General features: G+C 51.7%; 3 protein-coding genes across 3 annotated transcripts; 2 read left to right on the forward strand and 1 right to left on the reverse strand.

Moving 5' to 3' along the window:
* Positions 1–280: 280 nt before the first annotated feature.
* On the reverse strand, positions 281–4,471 carry LOC143426680 (uncharacterized). The gene is made up of 3 exons (XM_076900273.1): positions 4,430–4,471; positions 710–3,387; positions 281–285 (listed from the first exon to the last, which is right to left on the reverse strand). The coding sequence occupies exons 2-3, from the start codon at positions 3,351–3,353 to the stop codon at positions 281–283; spliced, it is 2,649 nt and encodes an 882-aa protein (XP_076756388.1). The 5' UTR covers positions 3,354–3,387; positions 4,430–4,471.
* Positions 4,472–8,766: 4,295 nt separating this feature from the next.
* Positions 8,767–11,247, forward strand: LOC143426895 (uncharacterized). The gene is made up of 5 exons (XM_076900616.1): positions 8,767–9,059; positions 10,272–10,458; positions 10,548–10,717; positions 10,803–10,925; positions 11,019–11,247. Exons 1-5 carry the CDS (start codon positions 9,040–9,042, stop codon positions 11,182–11,184), a joined length of 666 nt encoding a protein of 221 aa, XP_076756731.1. The 5' UTR covers positions 8,767–9,039; the 3' UTR covers positions 11,185–11,247.
* A 3,936-nt stretch (positions 11,248–15,183) lies between these two features.
* LOC143426683 (uncharacterized) lies at positions 15,184–21,415 on the forward strand. Its single transcript, XM_076900277.1, has 10 exons — positions 15,184–15,332; positions 17,740–17,807; positions 17,899–18,295; positions 18,361–18,541; positions 18,646–18,891; positions 18,976–19,067; positions 19,149–19,479; positions 19,550–20,139; positions 20,234–20,933; positions 21,032–21,415. The coding sequence occupies exons 1-10, from the start codon at positions 15,184–15,186 to the stop codon at positions 21,413–21,415; spliced, it is 3,138 nt and encodes a 1,045-aa protein (XP_076756392.1).
* The last annotated feature ends 1,401 nt before the right edge of the window (positions 21,416–22,816 follow it).

Consider the following 22,816-nt stretch of genomic DNA (forward strand, 5'->3'; position numbering starts at 1 on the left):
TCGGGTGCTCGGAGAAGAAGAGGAACGGAACAAGATGGGGACAACGCGGGAGGAGGAGGCGGTGGTGGAGGAGGCGGCGGTGGCGGAGGTGGAGGAGGAGGAGGGGGAGGGGGAGGGGGAGGGGGAGGAGTCCGTTGTTCTTGACCAAGCTGATTTCGAGAACGGTGAACTTGACGATGTCGATTATCCGCGATCGATAGGTCGGTCGGACGATTGCACGGTCCCCGCTGCTGCCTCGGACTCGTCGAGGGAGGAGAAGATGCTCGCGCTTGAACCCAGGCTACCCTGTCGTCGTAACCCGGTGGTTGCAGGCACGTCCCATCCGGCGAGGGGGCAACTTTTCGATGGTTCGAAAGGTCGGGTTGGCTTCGATGACCGTAGACGGGCTCGGGACGTGGTATCTCCGAACCGGCCGGTCCCTGACCCGGGCTGAGTTTCGACGGGGGGGTGAGCGGAGTTGCGGTAGTCGCGGCGGTGGGAGCTCGATTTCCGGTCGAATCTTGGGCGCAATCGGTGATGCGCACCGGCGACTCGCCGGCGCAACGTCTCGTCGTCTCGTTCGAAGGCCGCGGCGGTATTATTCGCGTTTCGTACGCCGCGGCGATCTCTCTCTTCGGGGAGGCGATCAGGATCTGCTCGTTCGGTTGGGCTTTTCTAGAAGCCCGCGGCAACGTTGGCCGCGAGCCGAAGAGAGGAGAGATCGACTTGCCTCGAGGCGATGGCGCGGCTGTAGCAGCGGGGTTCTCTCTCGGCGAGGCGGGAGTCTTGGCCCTCTTGTCCAGGGAATCCTCGGTCTCGAGCCGGTTCGAGTTGGAGGCCTCCTCGTCGCACGGGCACGGCGAGGACGGTGTCTCGTCGTAAATGCGCTCGCCCGTGCCCGTGTGCTCGTTCTCGTAGATCGCGGTTCCGCCGCGGCCGTTGGGAGATCCGGCGTCGCGGGGCGAGTGCGGATAGTACTCGCCGCTGGTTTTCGAGCTGCACGGGGAGAACTGATTCGGACTCTTCTGACTGGCGTTCACCGTGCAACTCGTCGAATCGCCATAGTCCCCGTACTTTTGGCTCGAGCAGGAGGACAGATACTTGGGCGATCGTCCGAGCAGGGGCGCCCTAACGTTCTGATTCACTATCGGCTGCCGGGTGATCTTGACCTGGGCCGAAACCGACTTGAGGATCAGACCGCAGGAGGATTCGTCGTTCTCGTATAATCCGTGTCCGCTCGGTATTCGGTACATCGGACTCTTGCTCGATTCGATCCGATCGTATCCATCGTCGATTCGTCGTCGCCGTGGTCGTTCCTTCTCCTCCCGGTCCGGCAGGTAGGCGGAGAGGTCGGTTCGGGAATGGGGGATCGCCGGCAACGGCCTGTCGATCGGATGTATCGGCCTGGGCCGCACGAGGTATCTTTCGCTCGGCGGTGCCGAGATTCTGCCCGAGAGGCCGTGGTTCCTAAGAAAAAACCCGGATCGGCCCGGCTGATTCGGCTCCTGCAGACTGTGCTTGCGCTCGAGCGGTTGCCCGTACTCCCGCATCTGCTCGAACGCCTCGCGCTTCTGTCTCTGCTCGAACTTGCCGATGTCCGGCGATATTCCAAGCTGCGCGTTCCTCTCGTTCCATCTATCGTCCGGCGCGATCGAGCTCAAGCTCGAGTCGGTCGTGTACGATCTCGGTGGTCCGGACCGGTGCTCGCGCAAAACCCCGGGATCCTCCTCCCGCGCCAGATGATCCGGAGTGCTGGTGATCGGCCCCTGCTCCGGGAACAATTCCCGTTTAATCTCGTCCAATCTCTCCTCGATTATCGACCCGTTCAAACTGTTGTCCAGTTTCACGTTCCTCTTGATATCCTCGTTCAGATTCATCGTGTCCGGAGATCTCGTGTAGTTTCCATTCTGTTGATGTCGCGCGAAGTGTCGATCGTCCGGCCTCTTCCTCTCCTTGCCCTCCTTCTTCTTGTTGTACTCCTTCCGCGAGTCCTTCGGCGAGAAGAAACCCGGTAACAAACGACGCAGTCCGAGCTTCCTCTTTTGCTGCTTCTCCTCCTTCTTCGCGCGCGAGGATGATCCCGGCTCCATCGTGAATTCACGTATCAAATTCGCGTATCCGTCTACTATCCGCGTACGATCTATCGACTCGTCGTGGCTCAAGCTCTTTCGTTGATCGACCAGCCCCTTCTCCTCCTCCTCCCCCTCCTCATCCCGGCGGTTCTCATCACCCTCGTCATCACCCTCCTGCCGAACCCGCGCCTCGATGTACTCGTCGAGCGATTTGATTCTATCCTCGAGACACGAGTCGGAATCGACGGTGCTCACCGTGCTGTCCGCGAGGATCTCCTCCGAGCTTTCGTCGCCTAACCGAACAAGATCGATCGAAATCGGTGACGATTCCGGTCTCCGTCTCGTCCGTTCCCGTTCGTCGTGTCCGACGAGGGGTAACGTTTCCGAGCCGTACACCTCGCCGACGCTCTCCCGCGAGGAGACGCTCTCGCGTTCCTCCACGTACGAGGACTTGGACGATTCCGAGGAGTGCCGGTCCAACAACTGATCCCTCAGAAACTCTCCGGACCACCGCTTCTCCACCTCGAGCACTTTCTCGCTGTAACCGGCTCCCGCGGCGGTTCTCCTCGTCTCGTCCGAGTGCTCGCGATCGCCCCGCGGCACCTCGTACTCCTCGATCTTCAGCCTCCTGTCGAGGTTATGCTTCTGAAGGAACTCCTCGTCGAACGCGACCTTCCCGACCGCCGCGATGCTCTCGTTCGCGTTCGGGTCTACGATCGCGGCCAACTTTAGCCCCCGGCTCTCCCGCAATTCCAACAGCTTCTCCTTGTACCTCCGAGCCGTGTTCGCCCCGATTTTCGTGTTTAAGTTTCTCTGCAACACCTCGATGTTCGATTCGCTCCTCTCCAAACGATTCTTCGCGTTCAACTTTTCGGCAACCTCGCCGCCACCCTTCTTCTTCCCGCTTCCGTCCTTCTGCACTTCGCGATCGCTCGCGTTTCTCGCATTCGCGATCCCGCCACCGACTACGATACCACCGATCGAACGGTTCTTTATCAATTTGATCGGTTTTATCCGCTTCCCTCTGGTTGTTTGCGATTTCTTCGATCCGGCAACTCCCGTCTCCGAAGTGGACGACCGGCTTCGTTCCGTCTCCGAGTTTATCGCTACCTTTCGGCGGCTCTCATTTTTCGTCAGCAATACTTGCCGCGTTCCGCTCGACGACTCCAACACGATTTTTTCCACGGTTACCTTCTCTACCGAGAGAACTCGTACCAATCCCTTTCCTTGCTCTTGCCGCTGCTCGTCTCGTTCGTCCTTACTCGACGGGTTGTTATCGCCGGCTTCCTCCGCCGCCTCCATCCTTTCGTTTCCACGAAGCGCAGCTGGACACCGCCTAAAATTGAACACCACGTTCGAATGAGTTTACCGGCGCCAGGATAACGTCGGTCGCGGTTCGCGCGGTTCGCGCGGTTCGCCCGTATCGCGTTACCTTCGCGCGTTACGGGAGACCGATCTCTCCGGTCGTACGTTTACGTTCCCGGTCACCGTGTTACGTGACTACCGCGCGAAAGAATGCCTCTACAATTTCTCGGCTCGCCAATTGCCCTCGCCTCGTGGCGAACGCGAATTACGTCAGGCGTTTCGGAGTCGCGCGACGCGACGCGACCAGACCAGACCAGACCAAGAGCAACGACCGGGTAAACGATTGCTCGCGGCATCCGAGCCGGGATGCCACCGTCTCGGACCATCTCGAGGAACGGAGCTGGGTCAGGGGCCACGACGATCCACCAACACGAACGGAACGGAGAAACGCGATCCGTATTGCTCTCCCTGTCGGAGATATTACGTTAATACGATCGTGGCTATCGGTTTACGATCACCATCGATTACGTAAACGTTTTTCTACCTGGACCTGACGTAACCTTTCCGTACGATCGAACGAGGAAATACCCGAAAACAGCAACAACGTTTCGAACCGAGGTGGGACAATTAACGGAAACGAGACCAGCGGCTCGACCTCGGTTAATTATCGTGGCTCTCGTTACGCCATCATCATTATCGTCCTCGGATAGTATCGGAGGAGGATTGCCGACCGTCGGTTTGCAGGATGCAAACGCTCGTCTTCACCTCCGGGGCAGACGCGTCCTACCCGAGTAATCGCCATTTCGAGCGGTTACGTAAACGAGACAACGCATTCCTCCGTTGCGAAACCGAAACAGCTAAAATATCGGTATCTTTTCAACAATTTTTTACCACGCGCAATCGCGCGATTACCGGTTACCGTTGCCACGCGAGGGGAGACCTACCGCGATAACCATCCTCCACTGTCGAAACTTTCGAAACGCCAAACGCGCGTTTCTATACCTTCCTAGGCAGCAGGTACGTATCGAGACAGGTCTATCGGGATCGATCGAATCCTTGCATGTCCAACTTACTATCTCTCTCTCTCTCTCTCTCTCTCTCTCTCTCTCTCTTTCTTTGCCTCGCGCGACGCAGCTCTATTCCTTTCGTCCTCCGCAGCGATGTTTCAACTTTCTGGCCAACGAGGTAATCAAAATTCACTGGACGCGACGCGACAGCGACGACCGCGACAATGACGATCCGACGAGGAGACGATGATGAAAAAAAGGAATCGAGAAGGGAAAGAAGAAAAGAAATGAAAGGAAGAACGAGAGAAAGGAGAGAAAGAAGAAAAAAGAAGAGGGAAAGAGGAGAGACGAGGCGGCGCAGCGTGAACGATACCTCCGCTGTGCCGACTGACTATGCGACTCGTTCGCGTAATGCAAGCAACGTAAACCAAGCGAAATAGAAGGTGGGGGGATATAGAAGGCGAGAAAAAGCAAGACGGGCCGCGAATAACGAACAGAGAGAATGGTTTCGAAGTAATCGCGAACGCGAGGAGACTCGCGCGACGACGACAACCGGAGAACACGCTTCGCTTCGTTTCGCTCTCCGGCGAACTGATCCCGGCGAGAAAGCACGGTTAACGCCGATAACGAGAGAGTTATACAGGTATACTCATATACCTCACTCACAGGCTCGCGCGTATTTACTTATGACGCATCGTCGTCGCCCGTATCGCGGCCGATCGGTTCCCCGCAGTGACTCTCAAATGCCCGCCGAATATAATACAACCTTACCACTATCGGGACGCCCGATACCGATCGATACGCCCTTGGTGCATACGAATGCGCGAATAAAACCACCCGACCTCGACACCGATACCCGCCTCTATCATCCTCGACGGGCAGAACTCCAACCCTAACAGCGACTGCCGAATACAAGTTCCCGCGAATTACCCGCAAGGTAAACAACTGATTGTGCAACAAACTCGAGTGCCGTGTTACGCTGCTACGATTTTACGCTCTAGCTACGAAATATTACGATGCGTTCCTCCGCTATCGCGATCGTTTCAACGGGGATTTCGAGAAATGATCGATAAGCGAACGGCTTAGCAAACTTGGAAAAGTTAAGTAAATTCTTTCCCCCTATGCACACCGGGATGCACGGACGCAGGTACTCGATACCTGCCGATTATGGTTCTTTTGGGTCCCACCAGATTTTACCTGATCATCCGCCTCCGACGACCGTCTGCTCTCTCTCTCTCTCTCGCTCTCTCTCTACCTACTCGGTTTCGTAGAGCAAGGAGAAGCCGACCGACTCCGACCGGGATAAACAAAACGGTCCGAGACACGGTTCGGGTACCTACTACGAATTTTAACCTCGACGCTTGAATCGCGGCCCTCTATACACACCCCGGGCCCGTCCATCAACGCTTCTATGAATGAACGAGTTCGAGAACGTAAACCATCGTTACGCCTATTTTCGTCCAGACGCGCGCCCTTCGCCTTGCGTTAGGGGAGAACATTATTTCGGTCGAGCCGTGACCGAGCTCTCTCCTACTCGGAGCGCGAACCGCTCGTCCTTCGATCTCTCGTTTCTCTTCTCCTCGAAACGAAACGAACCGAATCCGATCGTACTCGATCGTACTCGATCGCACCGGGTTACCCTGGTGATGCATTCGCGCAACGCCTCCACCACAGTACCAGGGATACGAAAAATAGTCGCATACCGAGAAACTGGACGCTGACAGCTGAAAACTGGTTTCGAGAGACCGCTGGTACGCGCGAACGAGACGGAGCTAAACGAACGAGACGAGCTGAAGGAGGAGGAGGAGGAGGAGGAGGAGGAGGAGGAGGAGGCGGAGGATGAAAGAGAGAAAGAAAGTTCAACCGTGTGCGTGCGTGCGTGTGTGTGTGAGAGAGAGGCTGAGCGGAGAAATGGACGCGAGTAGTACCCCGCGTCCATCTCGTCCAGAGTATACACGTAGAAAGAGGTATAGCAGTGCTCGTGAGCCAGGAGACTGAGGCACGCAACCCCGAGTCAATGACGATAACGTGGTAGGAATCGTGATAAAATAAAAAAAACACGATCCCATCTACCCTATGAAAAATTCTATAATGGGAGCCATTGCGTCTCTCTCCTCCTCACGGATCAAGCCGCCAGATTCGATAAACTCTAAGCAACCGTCGAGATATCGATCGTGATCAATTTTTCTAACCGCATCGCCTCGTTATTCAATATTCGACCGATTTGAAATTACCCGCCACTGCGAACAATTGAACTAACCAGGTGAAAAACGTACAAAGCGATTCCGATCGTTTCTAAATACTACCGCTCTTCCTTTTCCGCTACGCGATCTCGCTCTTTTTACTCACCATGATGACCAATGATCGCGTTGCGCGCAAATACTTCCGAGAATGCATGGATGAAAAAATACACGCGACACTGACAACTCGCTCCTCGATCTCTTCTTTTTCTTCTTCTTGTTCTTCTTCTTACGTCTACGTAGTTGCTCTCGCGATTGATTCACACCATTAGCGGCGATAGATCGAAAAACGAGCCGGCGGAATAAAGTATTAATAAAGAACGCAGAGAGGTGGAAAAAACGTGGCAAACGATAGGTCGCAAGAGAGCAGACCGAAAAGAACACGCGCCGGGTCCGAGAGTGAACGAGCGTCGGGCCAACGACGATGCAACAAGTGACAGACAAGCCCCAAGTCTCGACAAGCTCCTTTAGTTCCCTCTCGGGCTACTACACCGGATATGGCGCTACCGCTCGGCAGAAACCGAATACAAACTTTAACTTACCTTTTCCCGCCGTTTATCCATCCACCGCTCTCCTTCCACGTTCCCCTCGACTTAATTACGTTTCGATAAAGAAACGTGCACGGCTACAAACAGTTCGGAACAGTCTGCTGTTATTACGTTAAACAACCCCAGGTTGTCCTTCAAAATTAACGGAGCGATATTTCCCAATTCCTAAAATATTTAAAGGGGTCAATTTAGTCGAGAAACAAAGCAACCAACCTATGCTTCCTAAGCTTCGTTTTACTCGACTTGATCGTTGGTAAATCCGTAGCATCTGCGTTCGTTTCGAACGTTGCCAAGCATTACCGACAGGTGACAGCACAAGGTTTGCCAGGCGGCGCGAGTCGGACGATTCGTCGTAAACCCAACCGATTTCTAGAAAGGAATTTCCAATACTTTTCGCATTCGATTCGAGCAAAGTTGAAATCCTTTAAAGAGAACAGAACGCACTCGAAAAGAAGGAGAAGATTACGACAACAACTCAAGGTGGGTAACCAACGATGGATGTAACGTGGAACGTGCCACGGTATTACGTACCTCTTGACATTTATACGGAAGATTCTGCATATCTTTCTCAACGCATATCTTTCCCGCTGCTGAGAAGAAGAGTTCGAACAGCGATCCGTCTGGGATTGATTTTATCCACCGACTAAAAAACAAGATTCTCTACCTCTCTCCGTTTCTCCCGCTCTCTTGTTCCCGGTAACCGAAAGAAGGCCAACGCTGATTACTTTGCTCGAACCAAGTAACCATATGTAACCACGAATCGTTTCGTTCGATGTCCTTTGCCACCACGTCGCACGCTCGCGTTTGGTACGTATTTAGTCACCGCGGCACCGATCGAACAACCAAGGTTTTTCCATCTTGATACCTTTTTCCTGCCGGTCAGTTTTACCCTCTTCGAGCAAATAACCAAGCGATGGAATTTCAAGGATAATCGTCCTGCCTGGAGAACAATATAAGACGGAACCTACCTACCTATCTATGCACGTATGCACGCACCTGTGCATGTGTTGGAATACCCAAGTTGCTTTCTATAAAGAAACATGCCAACTGTTTTATAGCGCAAAATACGATTATTCGGCCAAACCAGAATGTTTCTCTCTCTCTCTCTCTCTCTCATCTCTCTCTCTCTCTCTCTCTCTCTCTCTCTCTCTCTCTCTCTCTCTCTCTCCTTTAGAAACAAAAGGAATAAAAGGTAGTACAACAACAGCAGGGTTTCTGCTGATATTCCAAGCCTACAGACGGATCGTATACATAATACGAGGTTCGTATCGTTCACTTTCACTGCTTACGGTCGATCTAGCTATAAAACACGTCCTAAGCGAAACGATTCGTTCGTTTCTCAGGGGACAATCGAAACGATATCGCTGTCCGGTGCGATCCTATCGATGGATCGTCCCCCTGTGGTGGAGAGAAGCTGAAGAGATTATTTTGGAGAGAGATTGCGATACCAAAAACAGACATCGCGTACCTATATACATATATATATACCTAGGCGGGTAGATAGGGTAATTGCGAGATACGGAAAGGATTCACCGATCGGAATAGGTATGCGTAGATAGGATGAATATCCACGGAAACAATGGCGTGGATATCGCGTGCAGGTACGATAGGTGGATGGGTTCAGGGTACCAATGGTTGCTGGCGGAGTGAGAGTGAGAGAGAGTGACATATATATATATATAGAGAGAAGGGGAAACTCGACTCGACACTCCAAAGTACACAGCCTCCGCGATTACAGTGGTGTGCTTTCGGTTCCCTCTACGACGCTCGATATTCATTCTTCGCGGTTTCGCGCCCGTGGTAACAGTCGGCCGATCCACGTTTCCACGCTGCAGGCGCAAAAGGGCAGGCTTCCGCAACCAACTTTTCGTCTTTTTCAACACACGCCATGAAGCTCCTAATACTCGCGTAAGTATATTTCACCGCGCTTTACCTGTCCGGTTTTTTTCATTCTTTTCTCTTCTTTTTTTTGCGGTTTTCCGCGGTTCTCACACGACCCATGTTTCGCGAATTTTCCCGGCGAATCGTTATCTAGCTTTTGCTCCTTTCGGGAGCTCCTGCTGCATACCTGCCGTAGCATTCTGCCTCGAAAGGTTCGCATCAAGGCCAACCGTGGCCACGTACGCGAACGAAAGGTCCCTACGCGATTTATCGTCGGGAGTAACCGTGGCACGTTCGATCGAACGGTGGTTAACAGGTTCGCGCGAATTTCTACCGATTCGCGAGTGCGCGACTCGAAAGAAGGAAAGAGCCAACCGGTCGCGAACGCGCTAGGTAAACGCGGCCGGAACGAGTAACGGGCAGGATATACCGATCGAAACGAGCGTTATGCAAAAACATTTATCTGCTAAGAGCGCTCGATCTCGTCTCGAGCAAGGAAATCGGTTCGAGACGCGTCCAACGACGAGCCACGGTTTTCAGAACTGTAAACGTTCCAAAACCGTGGTGGAGGAGAATCGATCTAATCGGCAGTAACCGTAGCTAGTTACGCAACAGGTTTGAAGAGCAACCAGTAAACTTTTCCAATTTCCCCTAGATTGAACGGAAAATGGTTCGGGATAAATAATCGTTCGCGGATTACATCGTATCTTTTCTATTCGTTTTCTGTTCGTTTCCCCGTTTCTTTAAACAAAGAACGCGTAGAACGTAGAACCGTGACGTTATGTCATAATCGTGACTGCGGTTGCCAGACGAACCGATGAAATTGCGTCAGGACGGCTATAGGGAGGCTTGCTAATAACGGCACGAGAAAGCAAAAGAAAACCCGACGACTCTTCTTGCCGTAAAATCGATCGTTTGGCTAGTTTTCGTGACATTTGTCAGCCGTCTCACGTACTCCCGTCCCATCGTGGTATCGGCACGGCCAATCCTCGGGGAGCAACGCGAGTTTGCGCGAGCCAACCGTGCAGAGAAAGTGAGTTTCGTACGTGAATGTCACAGGTCAAAATCCAGCTGGTGGTATACGCAGGGACAACGCGATATAGAACGCGGCGAGTATCGTTCTCCGATGCACGCCGGTTCTGTCTGCACCGATCCGATGTTAACGTAATAACGCAACGCCGAAGACGATGATCCTGGGCGAAAGTAATTTATTATCTCCTCTCGCGCGATCGTTTACAGATTGGTGGCGATCACCTGTCTGGTAGCTGCGGTCAGATCGGCGGAAGAGGAATACGACTACGAGGAAGAACAACCGGCGGCTCCGATCGCCACACCGGCACCGGCTAGATCCAACCCCGCTCGACTAGGAGGGCTATTGTCTTCGCGTGGCCGAGTGAACGTTGCTGCTGGGAGGAAATCAGCCGCGGCACCGACAACCGTGAGTCTCTCATCCTCTTATCTTGTTATCTTGAAACAAATGTCGTTGGAAATATCACGTTCGTCCGTGTAACGCAGTCCGTACAGTCGACCACCGCGCCACCGAAGCCGATCGAGCGATCGGAGGAGCTCGAGGAAGAGGTCGACGACGAGGAGGATCTCGAGGAGAACCAGGAGCAACAGGAAGAAATCCCTACCACCACCACGGAATCGTCCAAGAAAGTTCGCGGGGGCGTTAGACCTTTCAGGTAATCGCCCTTTCGCGGATCCGACCAATTCGCTTCCAGATCCCGCCTTGTCGCTTTTTATAAAACGCGCACGTTCCCCTTCAAGGTCGAATCAGGATCTGCTGGCCGCGCTCAAGAGAATAAGAGGAGGCCAAGGAGGAACGAGCACCGGTCATCGCGAATCCTCGCCCACTCAAACTGCCACGGAATCGACGACACCCAAGTCCAAGTAACGTAAACTTGACTAAGAGCAACGCGAATTCCTTTATCAAGCCACAAGCTCGATTTAACAACCGTAACAATGGTTTGCGCCATTTCGCAGGACGACCACGCACAGTCGTAACAAGAGCAACGGCGCGGGCGAAGCAAAGTCATCGGGACGCGGTAGGTTCGGCGGCTCCAGAGGAGGCAAACCATTGCAAGAGGAGGTCGAGGAGACTCAACGAGAAGAGGTCCAAGTAAAACCTAAACCGTATCGCAGAGGATAAAACGATCGTAGGGAAACGTGAACTTTCTAGCTTTCGTCGAGGACATACGGGACGATGATTAAATTCGAATCGAAACGACAATCGGCGTCCGTCTCATTCGAGTAAATGGAATTTGTTTTTCTCCTACGCTCCTCTTCCATCTACTTTCTATTCCTCTTCCCTTCTTTCCTTCTTCCTTATCCTTCGTTTTCTTCTTTCGTAGACGAACGAGTCTTGCAATTGTCGTCAAGTGTGACTCGTATTACGAAGATTGACAAATCATCAGCCGAGTAAAAAACGAGTAGAATGTACGCGTAGGAATCGACGGTAATATACATAGTTTGCGTGTCCGCGTAATCGACAATTATATACGTATAGATTTGACATCCTACCGACATGTACATACATACATACATACATACATAAATACGTACGCAAGTACGAAGAAACCCGTATAGATACGCAGAACAAGGCTGCCATTCATCGAATACTCAAGGTACTTAATTACTTACTCTCTGTATAAATGTAAATTAATACAATAAAAGGTTCAGATAGAAGCGAAACGCGAATCTCCGAGTTCTAGTTGATTCGTAACCGGGGTGACCTCGGTTGACTACTAACCTTGAGTCTAACGTCGTCGCGATCATTATCCGGCACCTTACTTTTCTCCGGCTACGCATTTACATATATGCACGAGAATAGAGTAGGATGTAAGCAAGAGAAATTCCAACGAGCGGTGTTTGGAATGTCGAGGGCGTGCTGCTCCATCTGCACTCTCGCGCTCTCATCTTTTATACATCTCGCGCAACCGTATGTATACGTACGTATCGTATCGTATCGTATCGTATCGTATCATCGCGCGTACATCTTAACTCAACCCAACCCAACCGATACACACCGCTCCCCCAAAACTTTCAAACGTTCGCGACACTCGCTTTACTATACGTCTACGCACACACACGCGCGCGCGCGCATATCTATATATATGTGTGTGCTGTTGTTCCATCGTGGAAACTCTTTCGTCGAGCATTTGCATACCTTTCCAGGAATTTTTTTGCCACGAGCAATATAATAACTCGTCGTTCTCGAAAAAGATGAACCCGCCGAGAATTGAACGCGGAGAGCGTAGGGTGAGAGTGTAAAACGACTTGTTCGATCGGTAGGAAAGAATGAAAGAACGAGATAAGAAGAGGAGAGGAGACGGCGAAAGGCGAACTCGACGAGGTCCTCTTGTTTGTTCCACTACCTAGAGACGCGGGAGGTTGTACGTGCCTGTAGAGGAAAGTGAGAGGCAGTATATCTCGTCGGCCTTGAAGCCTTCGCGAGAAGGCGCATTTCACTCGCAAAGACCATCCGACCATCAGCGTCACCAACCCGATGACAACTATTTCGGCGGAACGACGAAATTCACGAGCAAACGCGAAACGAAACCCGAAATTCCCCTCGAAATTCGATTCCCCTTTGAAATAATCGGCAACGCGCGTTAAAAATAGCCTCGCGTCCCGTCGCTTCGACGGAACGCAAATGACATTTAATTGAGAGAATCGTGAACGATGTCTGCCCTATTCGCTGGTAATCCTTGACAGGGACGACATTCCGCCCAAGAATTTCCCGTTTCACTCGACGACCCCAGTATCACGACACTTTACCGCTACCTCCTCCACAGGTACTACACCTACCACGTCGAAAGTTCACGCCACGAGTATTAACTCTCGTGGCGATTTACTTTGGAAAAATTCCTGATTCCTGAACACGCGAGACCCGATAAATCGATTAACATTTCTAATCATTTCTAATCCACCCGTATGCCGTATTACGCGCGCGACCACCTTCGAAACTAGCCACGTCCGAACCGAATGCTTGGCTGCGGATTGACCTTTCGATAATGTCGACCGTCGGATGCGCGATACGTAATCTAATAACACGATACGCGCTTTCTATGACACCTTTTCCTCTCGAGCCAACCCATTGCTACCAGAATCCCGAGAATGCGGAGCAAAGGACATCGCCGGTATCGCAAAACGGAATTGCGCAAATGTATTATTTCTCTGGCCGCGTTGCAGAGAAACAATGTAACCCGTGGAAATAAGCTGGCAGGGGAAACGAAGCCAGGGGAGGTGAACAAGAAAATAGTCGCGGATGCGCTTAAAGGACTTTCTCCCGGTAAAGATCCTTACGCGCTTTCCCTGGTATGCATATATATCCAAGTTTCACACACATGCAATAATAATAACGCCTCTGTAAGAAATACTTGGTAGGGTTAAGGTCGACCTATCGACGCGTTCGAGTTATTCGTAGGCGAATAAGTAAGCGCTTGTCCGCGAGACGAATCGACGATAGAGAGGAGGCACTTTCCATGAAATTCCTCTCTCCAGATAGAGAGAGAGAGAGAGAGAGAGAGAGAGAGAGAGAGAGAGAGAGACTCGGGTTTCATCATCGCGATTCTGCCGGATGAAATCGAAAACTATTCGACCGAACGGTTCTCGGTGACTCCGGATTCCGAGTAGCCGAAAAGTTTCGATGATCGCACGCACACGCATTCTTCGAGGTGGCCTCGGCGGGAGGGGGCAGTACGAGGCCGAAAAGATGCTATTATGTTCGAGAGCGAAAGTCATCGGCTGTGTTCGCGCGTATCTTAGATTCCGGTTCTTGACTGTCCTTAACATTGAACGGGCTGTGGTCATGCTCGACCTTACGTTCGAGAGGATGTTTTGCAACTCTCGGAGATTTCACTGGGATGCCCCGTGTATCGCAAACTTTTGCGATATCGCGCGTACGCGTGTAAGTAGGAACTCGATCACGTCCTACCGATACACCTCTATTCGAAGCATCGAACGTATGCCCGCGTATCTGGAGAAAGTAAAGTTTGTAAAAGCGAATTCGAGGTAGAAACGGAACACGTATCAACGGGACACGTAGTCAGTTTCCAAGAATTTTCGATACACCCACACCGTACCCCATTCATCGCAATGATCGAGTCGAATCGATTAAGAATGGATAACGCGGGAGGATCGGATCGGATCGTATCTACCGGCTAGAACGCAAACAGGGAGAAAGTCAAACTCGAACGCGATACCGACATCGCGATGTAAATATCCATCGAGAAGGCGTGTGGGCTTTTCATGTCAAATCGCGGCGACCGTGGTCAGAATTTCGATTCGAACGTTCCTGTACGCCGCGCGCCGCGCGCCGTTCCGGTTTGCCTGTTGCGAGACCGTGAAACTTGGAAACAGCACGCACCGCTCTCGCTCTCAACGCTTTTCAACGTTTCGATCCGCGATCATCTCTCTCGAAAGTGTATCGAGAAATCGCGTGAACCGTGAAGGTCTATTGAAATGCGCCGCGAGTTCCGCGAAAGTGCAGTCAAGGTTGTTCTCGTTCCCGTTCTCGTTCTCGTTCTCGTTCTCGTTCTCGTTCTCGTTCTCGATTCCAGCCGTACATCTCGATCGATTCCTCGGAAAATCGGCTCGCGACGATCACCCATGGAGAAAATCAATTCCGACAGGTATATAGGCACGACGCACCTGTGTTCACGGCCGCGTACAGTCAACGGCCGACCGTATTTAGCCTTCGATTTGTACGCGGAAGGTCCCAGGTGCAACCAGCGGCGGATATAGTGGACGCCAGGTTGAATGGTAATCGAGTATCGTTAACACGTTTACTTTACTTGGACTTTACCGGACGAATCGCGAACTCTCCTCCTACGATTACGACGCCAGAGGACATTGTTCTGTACGCGGTGGTACGCGCGTGGTATATGCTCGGCAAAGGGGCGCGCGCGTCGAGAGAAAGTCTCGTACATACCCAACTACCTGTACGCTGATCAATCTATCCATCTATCTGTCTATCTATCTATCTATATACGCTATCAGAGTACCAGAAACTTCTCTTATCGTTATCTCGTTCTTCTCATCTCTCTCTCTCTCTCTCTCTCTCCCTCAACCTTGATCCAGTCGAGCATCTTAACGCGCGAGAAACGAGGTTCAAACTGCGAACGCGAATGCTCGAAATTATTGTGACATGGCACAGCAAAGGCTTGGACTCCACGTTGTGCTTGGCATGGCATGGCATGGCATGGCATGGCATGCCCTGGTCTGGCCTGGCCTGGCCTGGCCTGGCCTGGCCTGGCTTGGTCCTAATGGATCGACATTCTTCTTGCGCAACCAGACGTAAAGACCTTTAGCGCGGCACCTACCTTCTTGCTCTCGCCGCTATACTTCGAGTTGGATAGCTTACACGTGATTACGGAACTCACTGTTTCACCGGGCCTTGACACCTACGACAATCGATCGCAATACTCGCGCGATCGAACCAGATACTATTCGCTATCCAACTACCCGCTTGAAACGTCAACCAACGCGAATGAAGCGAAAGGAGCGAAAGAATGGTTGCAGAGCTCGTGAGGAAGATTTTCGCTGCGTCAACGATACCTCGAACCGTTCGTATCGCGATTTCATGTTATACTATAATACAATATGATTCACGCGATTCGTGAAAGCGGTTGGGCCCAACGAAAACTGAAGGAAAAGAATTCGATGACACCTCCTTGGCAATCTCGTGTACGTTCATCCTCTCGACAAGAATCGTCGAGGAAGAAGAAGAAGTAGAAGAGGAAGAAGAAGAAGAAAGGGAACGGAAGTAAACTAGAGCAAACAACGTAAGAGTAACCAAGCAAATACATAATCTCGGGAACTGCAACAACAACGGCAATGGCAACGGCAATGGCAACGGCAACGGCAACGACAACGACAACGACAACGACAACGGCAACGCGCGTACCTCGAGTCGAGTTCGACTACGCGGTGTCCAGTTTTCACGGGCTGGTGGGGTGTGCTCCTGGCGGCCGTGGTGGGTGGCGTATAAGTAGAGGCCTGCATTCGCCGCCGTTCTCATACCCTCACCACGTCCTTCGACTACCTCTTACTTTTACTTACTCCGTGCTTCTTTTCCCGCTTCTCTATCTCTCCCTTTTCCATGTTTATCGCGGTTTCGTAGTTTGCTGCCCCGAGTCGAGCTACGAGCCAGCAAAGGGTAGAGAGAGGGAAGGTGGTACATCGGCGGAACGCGCGTGAACCGTCGCGGCGTTCGTGTTCGTCGCAGCTGGAAGATCTACCAAAAGTGTCGTCGCGAAGAGAATAACGGCTACCACGATGATCGCGAGTGTCCGGTGACGAAACGTGTTCCCCTTTACCACGAACGTAATTCGCCAAATAATTTACCAAGCAAACCTTTACGTGGGCCACCTACGCATTTTCGCGGTACCGCTTCCGGACTTGTGGACGATCCAGCTGCGAGCATTCCCCGTCTTGGAATCCACGGTGAACGAACGGAATCCCCCAGCATCGCCGTCTTCGAAATGTCGTTGAAACTCGCCCTCCTGTAAGTACCAGTTGCACAAGTCAGATACATCACTCTTTCCAGATCATCCTCGACGACGCTCTGCTCGATTCCCACCTGTAGTAGTACCTTCCCCGAGAGTTCTCTTCTCTGTCTCAGCGCAAACTTTTACGTAACCGCATAGAGCAGGTTAAATAGAAAGTTTCCCCTATTACGTTTACCGTACATTTTTACATTAAACGTTTGCTAAGCTACTTAACGGAATCCGAAAATTTGCCTTCCGTTCGAGGTGAGAGATAAACTATTTGCCAATACCCAATTTACTTTCACAGCGACGTTGCGACCAATTACGCAATCCGAGTAGTATCTCCGATGCGGCCACTAAGAGATACCTACGTAAATACGTGCATGTGTACCTACACCCATCTGTACCGTCTACGCGGTTCTATGCGAGCTAGCTTTCTCCATATGGAATCGCGATAAATTCCATTCTTCTGCTCGCGCCTCGATTCGAGCTGAACCGCCTTCCGTTCGAATCTGCTCACCGATACTTGACGACGAACGAGACCGATGTACTCCGAGTACATCGCAGCCTATCTGCTTACGCATAGGTATTGCGCGTACGTACGCGCGCTCGAGCACGCACGCACGCACGCACGCACGCACACACAGGACGAGGGACCGATCGACCTTACGCGCAACAGGATATATCGTTTTCGCCTTTCGATCGGTTTCGCAAATGTCGCGGTACAACTCTCCGAAGCCATCGACTTTCTAGCGGATAAGAACACGTCTGGCGGTAACGCAGCGAGTTTGAGAGATCGAATTCATCCCGTCGAACTTTACAGAAGCGCCCGAAGTAACCAGAGGTAATCGATCGTAACCAACCGACCGACCGACCTTGCGGATAACTCGCGGCGTTTCCTTCTACCCGCTCTCCTCAACCATCCTTTTTATTCATCGTGAAATTTTCCAAATCCGACTCGACAACCTTCGATCAACGAGAACGAGGTCGTACCGACTAATAGGCGGCCTTGACTTTACTTTTTCTTTCTCTTCTCGAAATCCATCGTTCGATTATTACTTTGAAACGACAGCGAACGCCGCTGCACAGCTTCCAACTCACCAGAGGCAGACGCGTCGCCGCGGACTTTCACCGCGACGAGCGTTGTCTCGCAACACGGTTACAATCCAAGTGGATAGTGTAGTTACTTGTATTTTATTCTCTGTTCGACTCAGGATATGCTGCGTCGTCGTAAACACGCTCGCGGACGACGCGCCACCGAGTAAAGCCGTAACGATCCAAGGTAACGTGTAACTGTTCCGCGTTTCCGTTATACCATAACGGACAACCATCGTCCTCGTGTCATCTTTCTTTTCATTATTCGAAAACCGTAGAATTCGTTACGTCTCACAAACTGCCGGCTAACATTGCACGGGCAGCGGATTACGACGAGGAGGACGACGAGGAGGAGAACGAGGAAGCGGACGTTCTCGACGTCGAGATAAAATCGATCTCGACGAAGATTGGTAAGCACGCGAAGAAGGTTGTCCCGCGGTTCGAGGGGCTGGATAAAAAATCCGAGAGGAAAGAAGATCTGGACCCTGTCAGACGTTTCGATTTCGTCGACGATCGACGAAACGGAGAAGAGAAAGAGAAACGACAAGTTCGCGTCGAACTGGAGAACTTGAGCGATACCGGGGTGCTCGAAGAGGACGGTGTTCGCAGGCCGGACGCGCACAGATCGCGGATAGATACCAGGAGAGATTCGGTGATTCCCGGTGTACGCGTCAGGTAAATACCGAATAACGTAGCGATATCTATCCCGAAATCGAAACGAATTTTTCCCCATGTTTCAGCAACGAGTATCCAACGACCATGATGCCAGTTCTGACGACACCGCGCGAGGCGCGCGCTTTCGATTTCGTCCCAGTGAACATAATCCGAGACGATGGCAAGGAGACGTCGTTTCGCGAACGAAACTTTGGCGACTTCAGCGACGTCAGTTTAGTCCCCGCAGGCACCAATTCACGAATCCAGGTAAAAACCAGTCCGTTCCTAACTATCTCGAATCGGAGATGATAGCTATGTAGATCTTTCTCTCTCCCTCTCTCTCTCTCTCTCTCTCTCTGTGTGTGTAACAGGTAAAGAAAGGACCAAACGGGAAGGACTACGAATACGAGTACGTATATTATTACTATGACGAGGAGGATGAGAATAAGGCGGGTACAGCGGACTCGGCCGTCACCAATTCTTACGACGTTCCTTCTAGAACTACGCCCGCGCCTAGGCGCGGCGGCTCCTCCGCCAACAGAAACAAGTACAATAGTATGGAACGCGTACCCTCGAGTACCGTCGAACCGGCGAGCAACGAAGTGATTCCAAACAGGAACGGTAACGGTAACGGTAACGGTAACGGTAACGGTAACGGTAACGGTAACGGTAACAACAACAACAACAACAACAACAACAACAACAACAACAGAGCCAGACAGTTGATCGAACGAGCCAATTCGGATGACGTGTCCGAGGAAAGATTACCGACCAATACCAGATTCCCGCCGAGGTATCGACCAGAAACCTTCTACGATTCGTCCTCTTCGTTTTCTGCCCCTTTGCTAAAATTCGTACGATAACGCGTTCGCAGGTCGCGATCGAATCACAACACGGGAACCACCGAACCGACTCGAACGCGTGGCAATCGTCCCAGACCGAGCCTGGATCTCGTCGACTCGAGCAGCTTCCGCACGCATCAAGAGGGTCCCGAATTCCCTCAGGTGTTACCCAAGGGACCCGTTCGATTTCTCGGTGTTACCCCGAACGAGGAGAACGGAGAGGAAAAAACGGTGAACAGAGGACGAGGGAGACCCCAAAGGGTCCAAGATCCGGCACCCGTCGAGGAGCACATCGACGAAGACGCACCGCCCGCCACTCCTACGACCAGACGAAGAGGACCGATCAGTCCCATCTCCGCCGAAGTAATTACCTTATATCTTTCTCGGGACGTCGTATCGATAGTTTACATTGCTCATCGTACGTTTCTTTTAGCTCGACGTCGAGCCCTACTCCAGAACCACCGAGAAAGAGGATCCGACCGGGTCGCAAACGGACATCAAGGATCAAGAGGCATCCTCGGAGAGGAGGTCGCAAGAGCACGAAGACTCGGAAGAGTCTTCTTCCCTCACTTCCGTTACTGAAAGCGCGACGACCGAATATCCGTCCTCGATGGATAAAGTCGCCCTGGATCTGTACGCTTTCGTACAACAGGGTCAAAATAATTTGGTCGACGCATCGAGCAGCGAAGCTACCGATTCCTCTTCGGATTATTCGAGCACCACCGTAGCGAGCGACGAACCTGCCACCGATTTCGCAGCCACCACCGAACTTTCTCCGACTACGGTGACCGTCGAGCCCACGGCAACGACCACGATCTCAACGTCGACCATCGAACCGACGACTACCGCGGCACCGACGACCACCACGACCGCTGCAACGACCACCACTACGACCACCACCACCACCACCACCACCACGACTACAACTACGACCGAATCACCTACCACCATCGGTCAGCCAGTGGCTGGGAGAGGAAAATACAAGAGACCGTCCAACGGAGGGATCGCGGCATCTCGAAATCGGTAACCTTTCTTTTCTCGATTCATCTCGTTTCGATTCATTTCGTTTCGTTTCTGATTCCTCCTCCTCCTCCTCCTCCTCCTCTTCTCGAAACAGATACAAATCGAACGGAAGCGGTAGCACGACGACGACCGAGCCACCGGCGGAACCGACGCAACGCACGAGGGGCCGATTCGGTGGAACCGGCTCGAACGGTGGTAGCGGCGGTACCGGTGGTTACAAGAGAACCCGACCTGGACAGAAGCAATCCACCGCGATAGAAGAGGACGCGGTGCAAAAGGAGAGCTCGAGCACGGTACACGCGGAACGACCAACGGCTGGAACTCGCGGTCGATTCCGTGGATCCGGGGGTACGAGATCGACCGTCTCGACGACGACGTCCACGACGACGTCCGCGCCGTCGACGAACGGCGGCAAGAGTCCCTCGGGAATATCGAGACCGTCGTTCAATAAACTGAACCTTAATCGAGCTCGAGGAGGAAGACCGTCGTCTACCGCGGCGCCTACCACCAGCGAGGAGAGCCAAGAGTCGAGCAAGGATCCATCGAGCCAGGAGCCGATCACGACACCCTCGAAACCGTTCGTTCGTTCGAGGCTTTCGCCGACGGGAGTCAGACCGGTGATCAAGCCAGGAGCCCGGTTAAATCAGCTCCGACCGAAGGTGCCGGGTCAATCATCGGCGACGACGACGGCGACCACGAGCACGACTACGACACCGGTGCCGGGTGAGAATCCGGAGGAATCCGGGTCTATCGACGAGCCAGCCGGAGAGGGGACCGAAGAGGAGACTCACGAGGTGAGGGCCTGTCCTAAGATTTTTCAAATTTCTCTTCATATATCCGAAGAAAGATCGACTCTAATCATTTCGGGTCCGTTCTTGTCTCGTTTTGTTAGGCACCGGCGGAGACCAGTCCGCCACCGGCCCGTTCCACCACCGTTAACCCGCTGAACAAGCTGCGCAATCGGAACAGATTACAAGTACATCCAAAAACGAGCACCAGAGCACCGATCACGCTCGCCTCTAGAAGATCGCCGCTGTTACCACGTCGGAAAGTGACCGAGGCGACACCGGTCCCGCAGCATACCAACAGCCAGGAACAAACATCCGAGGAACCGGATAGCTCCGCCGAGACTGAACCGACCGACGAAGCCGCCTCAGCAGAAACCAGTACGGCAGCGAGCACGAAACACGAGGAAACCAGAGGACTCGGCGGACTTTTAGCACCTAGACGCAGGATAACGCCGCGACGACCCGGGCAAATCATCTCGCGAGAATAAAGAAAAATAGAGTAAATCTCTCGATACCGGTATATATCGAGCAGTTGGAAAGAGAAAGAAAAAGGAAGCGACAGTTGCCTTATTGAAAGCGTTGCGCTTTCGAGGGTAGGCGAGCCCGTACGAGAGGTATCGTTTTATTAAATATACGTATGTATGTATGTATGTATGTATGTATGTATGTATGCGTGTATCTATCTATCTGTGTATGTATGCGCGCGCGTGCCTGGGTGTATGAATGTACGCGTGCACGAACGTACCCATCTACTATTATACATACGTATATAGTAAGTAGGATCTACTTTAGTCTTGAATGTTCGTGCTCTCGAAATTCACCGTTTGAAATTAGCCAATCCATCCGCTTTTCTCTACGCTTACCTATATCTAGGCTGAGACGATTAAACGAATATCGAAAAACGTTGAAATTTCTCCTTCGGTTCTATCCTAGTTATCATCTACCCTCTAGTCGAGAACGAACAGTCGAGACCGAACAGAAGAGAGAAATGCAATTTTAGAATTAAGTTGTCCAAGGACGGATATAGATGTACATAGTGAAAGCTGCTCGCATCTTTCGAATTATACGTATACAGTACATGTACGGTAGTTGGCGGTAACCGTGTCTCCATCTATGTTTCTCGGCGATGCCATACCTGGGATATCGATATTTGTTATATACCCTTATTTAATAATAACCACCTCACTCTCGTAGAAACCGGTAGGCAATACGTGTTCGCGGCACGTGTCGTATGATGAAATAATATTTTTGTAATTACAATGTTCCACGACATGCTGTGTAAATATGATATTGCAATTAAACACGTGTATGTGTAAACCAAGTGTGATCGAGTTTTTACTTATTTACTTTACCTTTTAGTCAGTAAAGTACACTTACCCGATGTAAAGCACCGGTGGCCGTCTTACCGACACGCGTCCTCCTAACGCGCACCGTTACCGACAAATCGAATCTCCGCCCGTTCCGCGCTGACATTCGTACGCGTTCAACGGCGGCCAACCGCAAACGATAACGTTTCTTTACACTGATTAAAACGGAGAAAAAACAAACGTCGTATTACAGTAGCTATAAGCAATGAAACATTTTCGATAAATATTTACTTACTCAATTACTTTCACGAATTATTTCATTCGTTTACGGATCACCATTTAGGGAATCGCAACTCTTTACGTTTTCTCATTTTCTTAAATAATTTACCTTACGGCTTCAGCTTTCACAGCAGACACAATTTTCTTAAATCTTCAATTTACAAATCATCCGAGACATTTGTTGCGAGCGTCACGTGTCTACAATCATGGAGCATAAAATCTGACAGAGACGACACACCTTGTCTCTTTATCTCATTCCTTTGCGTTATTCAAAGTACACGATACCTGCAACGAGAAGCGACT

The sequence above is a fragment of the Xylocopa sonorina genome, chromosome 9 (assembly GCF_050948175.1).
Source record: "Xylocopa sonorina isolate GNS202 chromosome 9, iyXylSono1_principal, whole genome shotgun sequence".
Taxonomy (NCBI): domain Eukaryota; kingdom Metazoa; phylum Arthropoda; class Insecta; order Hymenoptera; family Apidae; genus Xylocopa; species Xylocopa sonorina.

What these genes read in the sequence shown, in the direction of transcription:
- LOC143426680 (XM_076900273.1), bottom strand. Translation starts at nt 3,353, where the DNA reads ATGGAGGCGGCGGAGGAAGCCGGCGATAACAACCCGTCGAGTAAGGAC.
- LOC143426895 (XM_076900616.1), top strand. Translation starts at nt 9,040, where the DNA reads ATGAAGCTCCTAATACTCGC. An exon ending in ATGAAGCTCCTAATACTCGC is followed by an intron (nt 9,060 to 10,271) that starts GTAAGTATATTT and finishes GATCGTTTACAG; the next exon opens with ATTGGTGGCGATCACCTGTC. An exon ending in CTGGGAGGAAATCAGCCGCG is followed by an intron (nt 10,459 to 10,547) that starts GCACCGACAACC and finishes CGTGTAACGCAG; the next exon opens with TCCGTACAGTCGACCACCGC.
- LOC143426683 (XM_076900277.1), top strand. Translation starts at nt 15,184, where the DNA reads ATGGCACAGCAAAGGCTTGGACTCCACGTTGTGCTTGGCATGGCATGG. An exon ending in TAAAGCCGTAACGATCCAAG is followed by an intron (nt 17,808 to 17,898) that starts GTAACGTGTAAC and finishes CGAAAACCGTAG; the next exon opens with AATTCGTTACGTCTCACAAA. An exon ending in CCGAAGAGGAGACTCACGAG is followed by an intron (nt 20,934 to 21,031) that starts GTGAGGGCCTGT and finishes TCGTTTTGTTAG; the next exon opens with GCACCGGCGGAGACCAGTCC.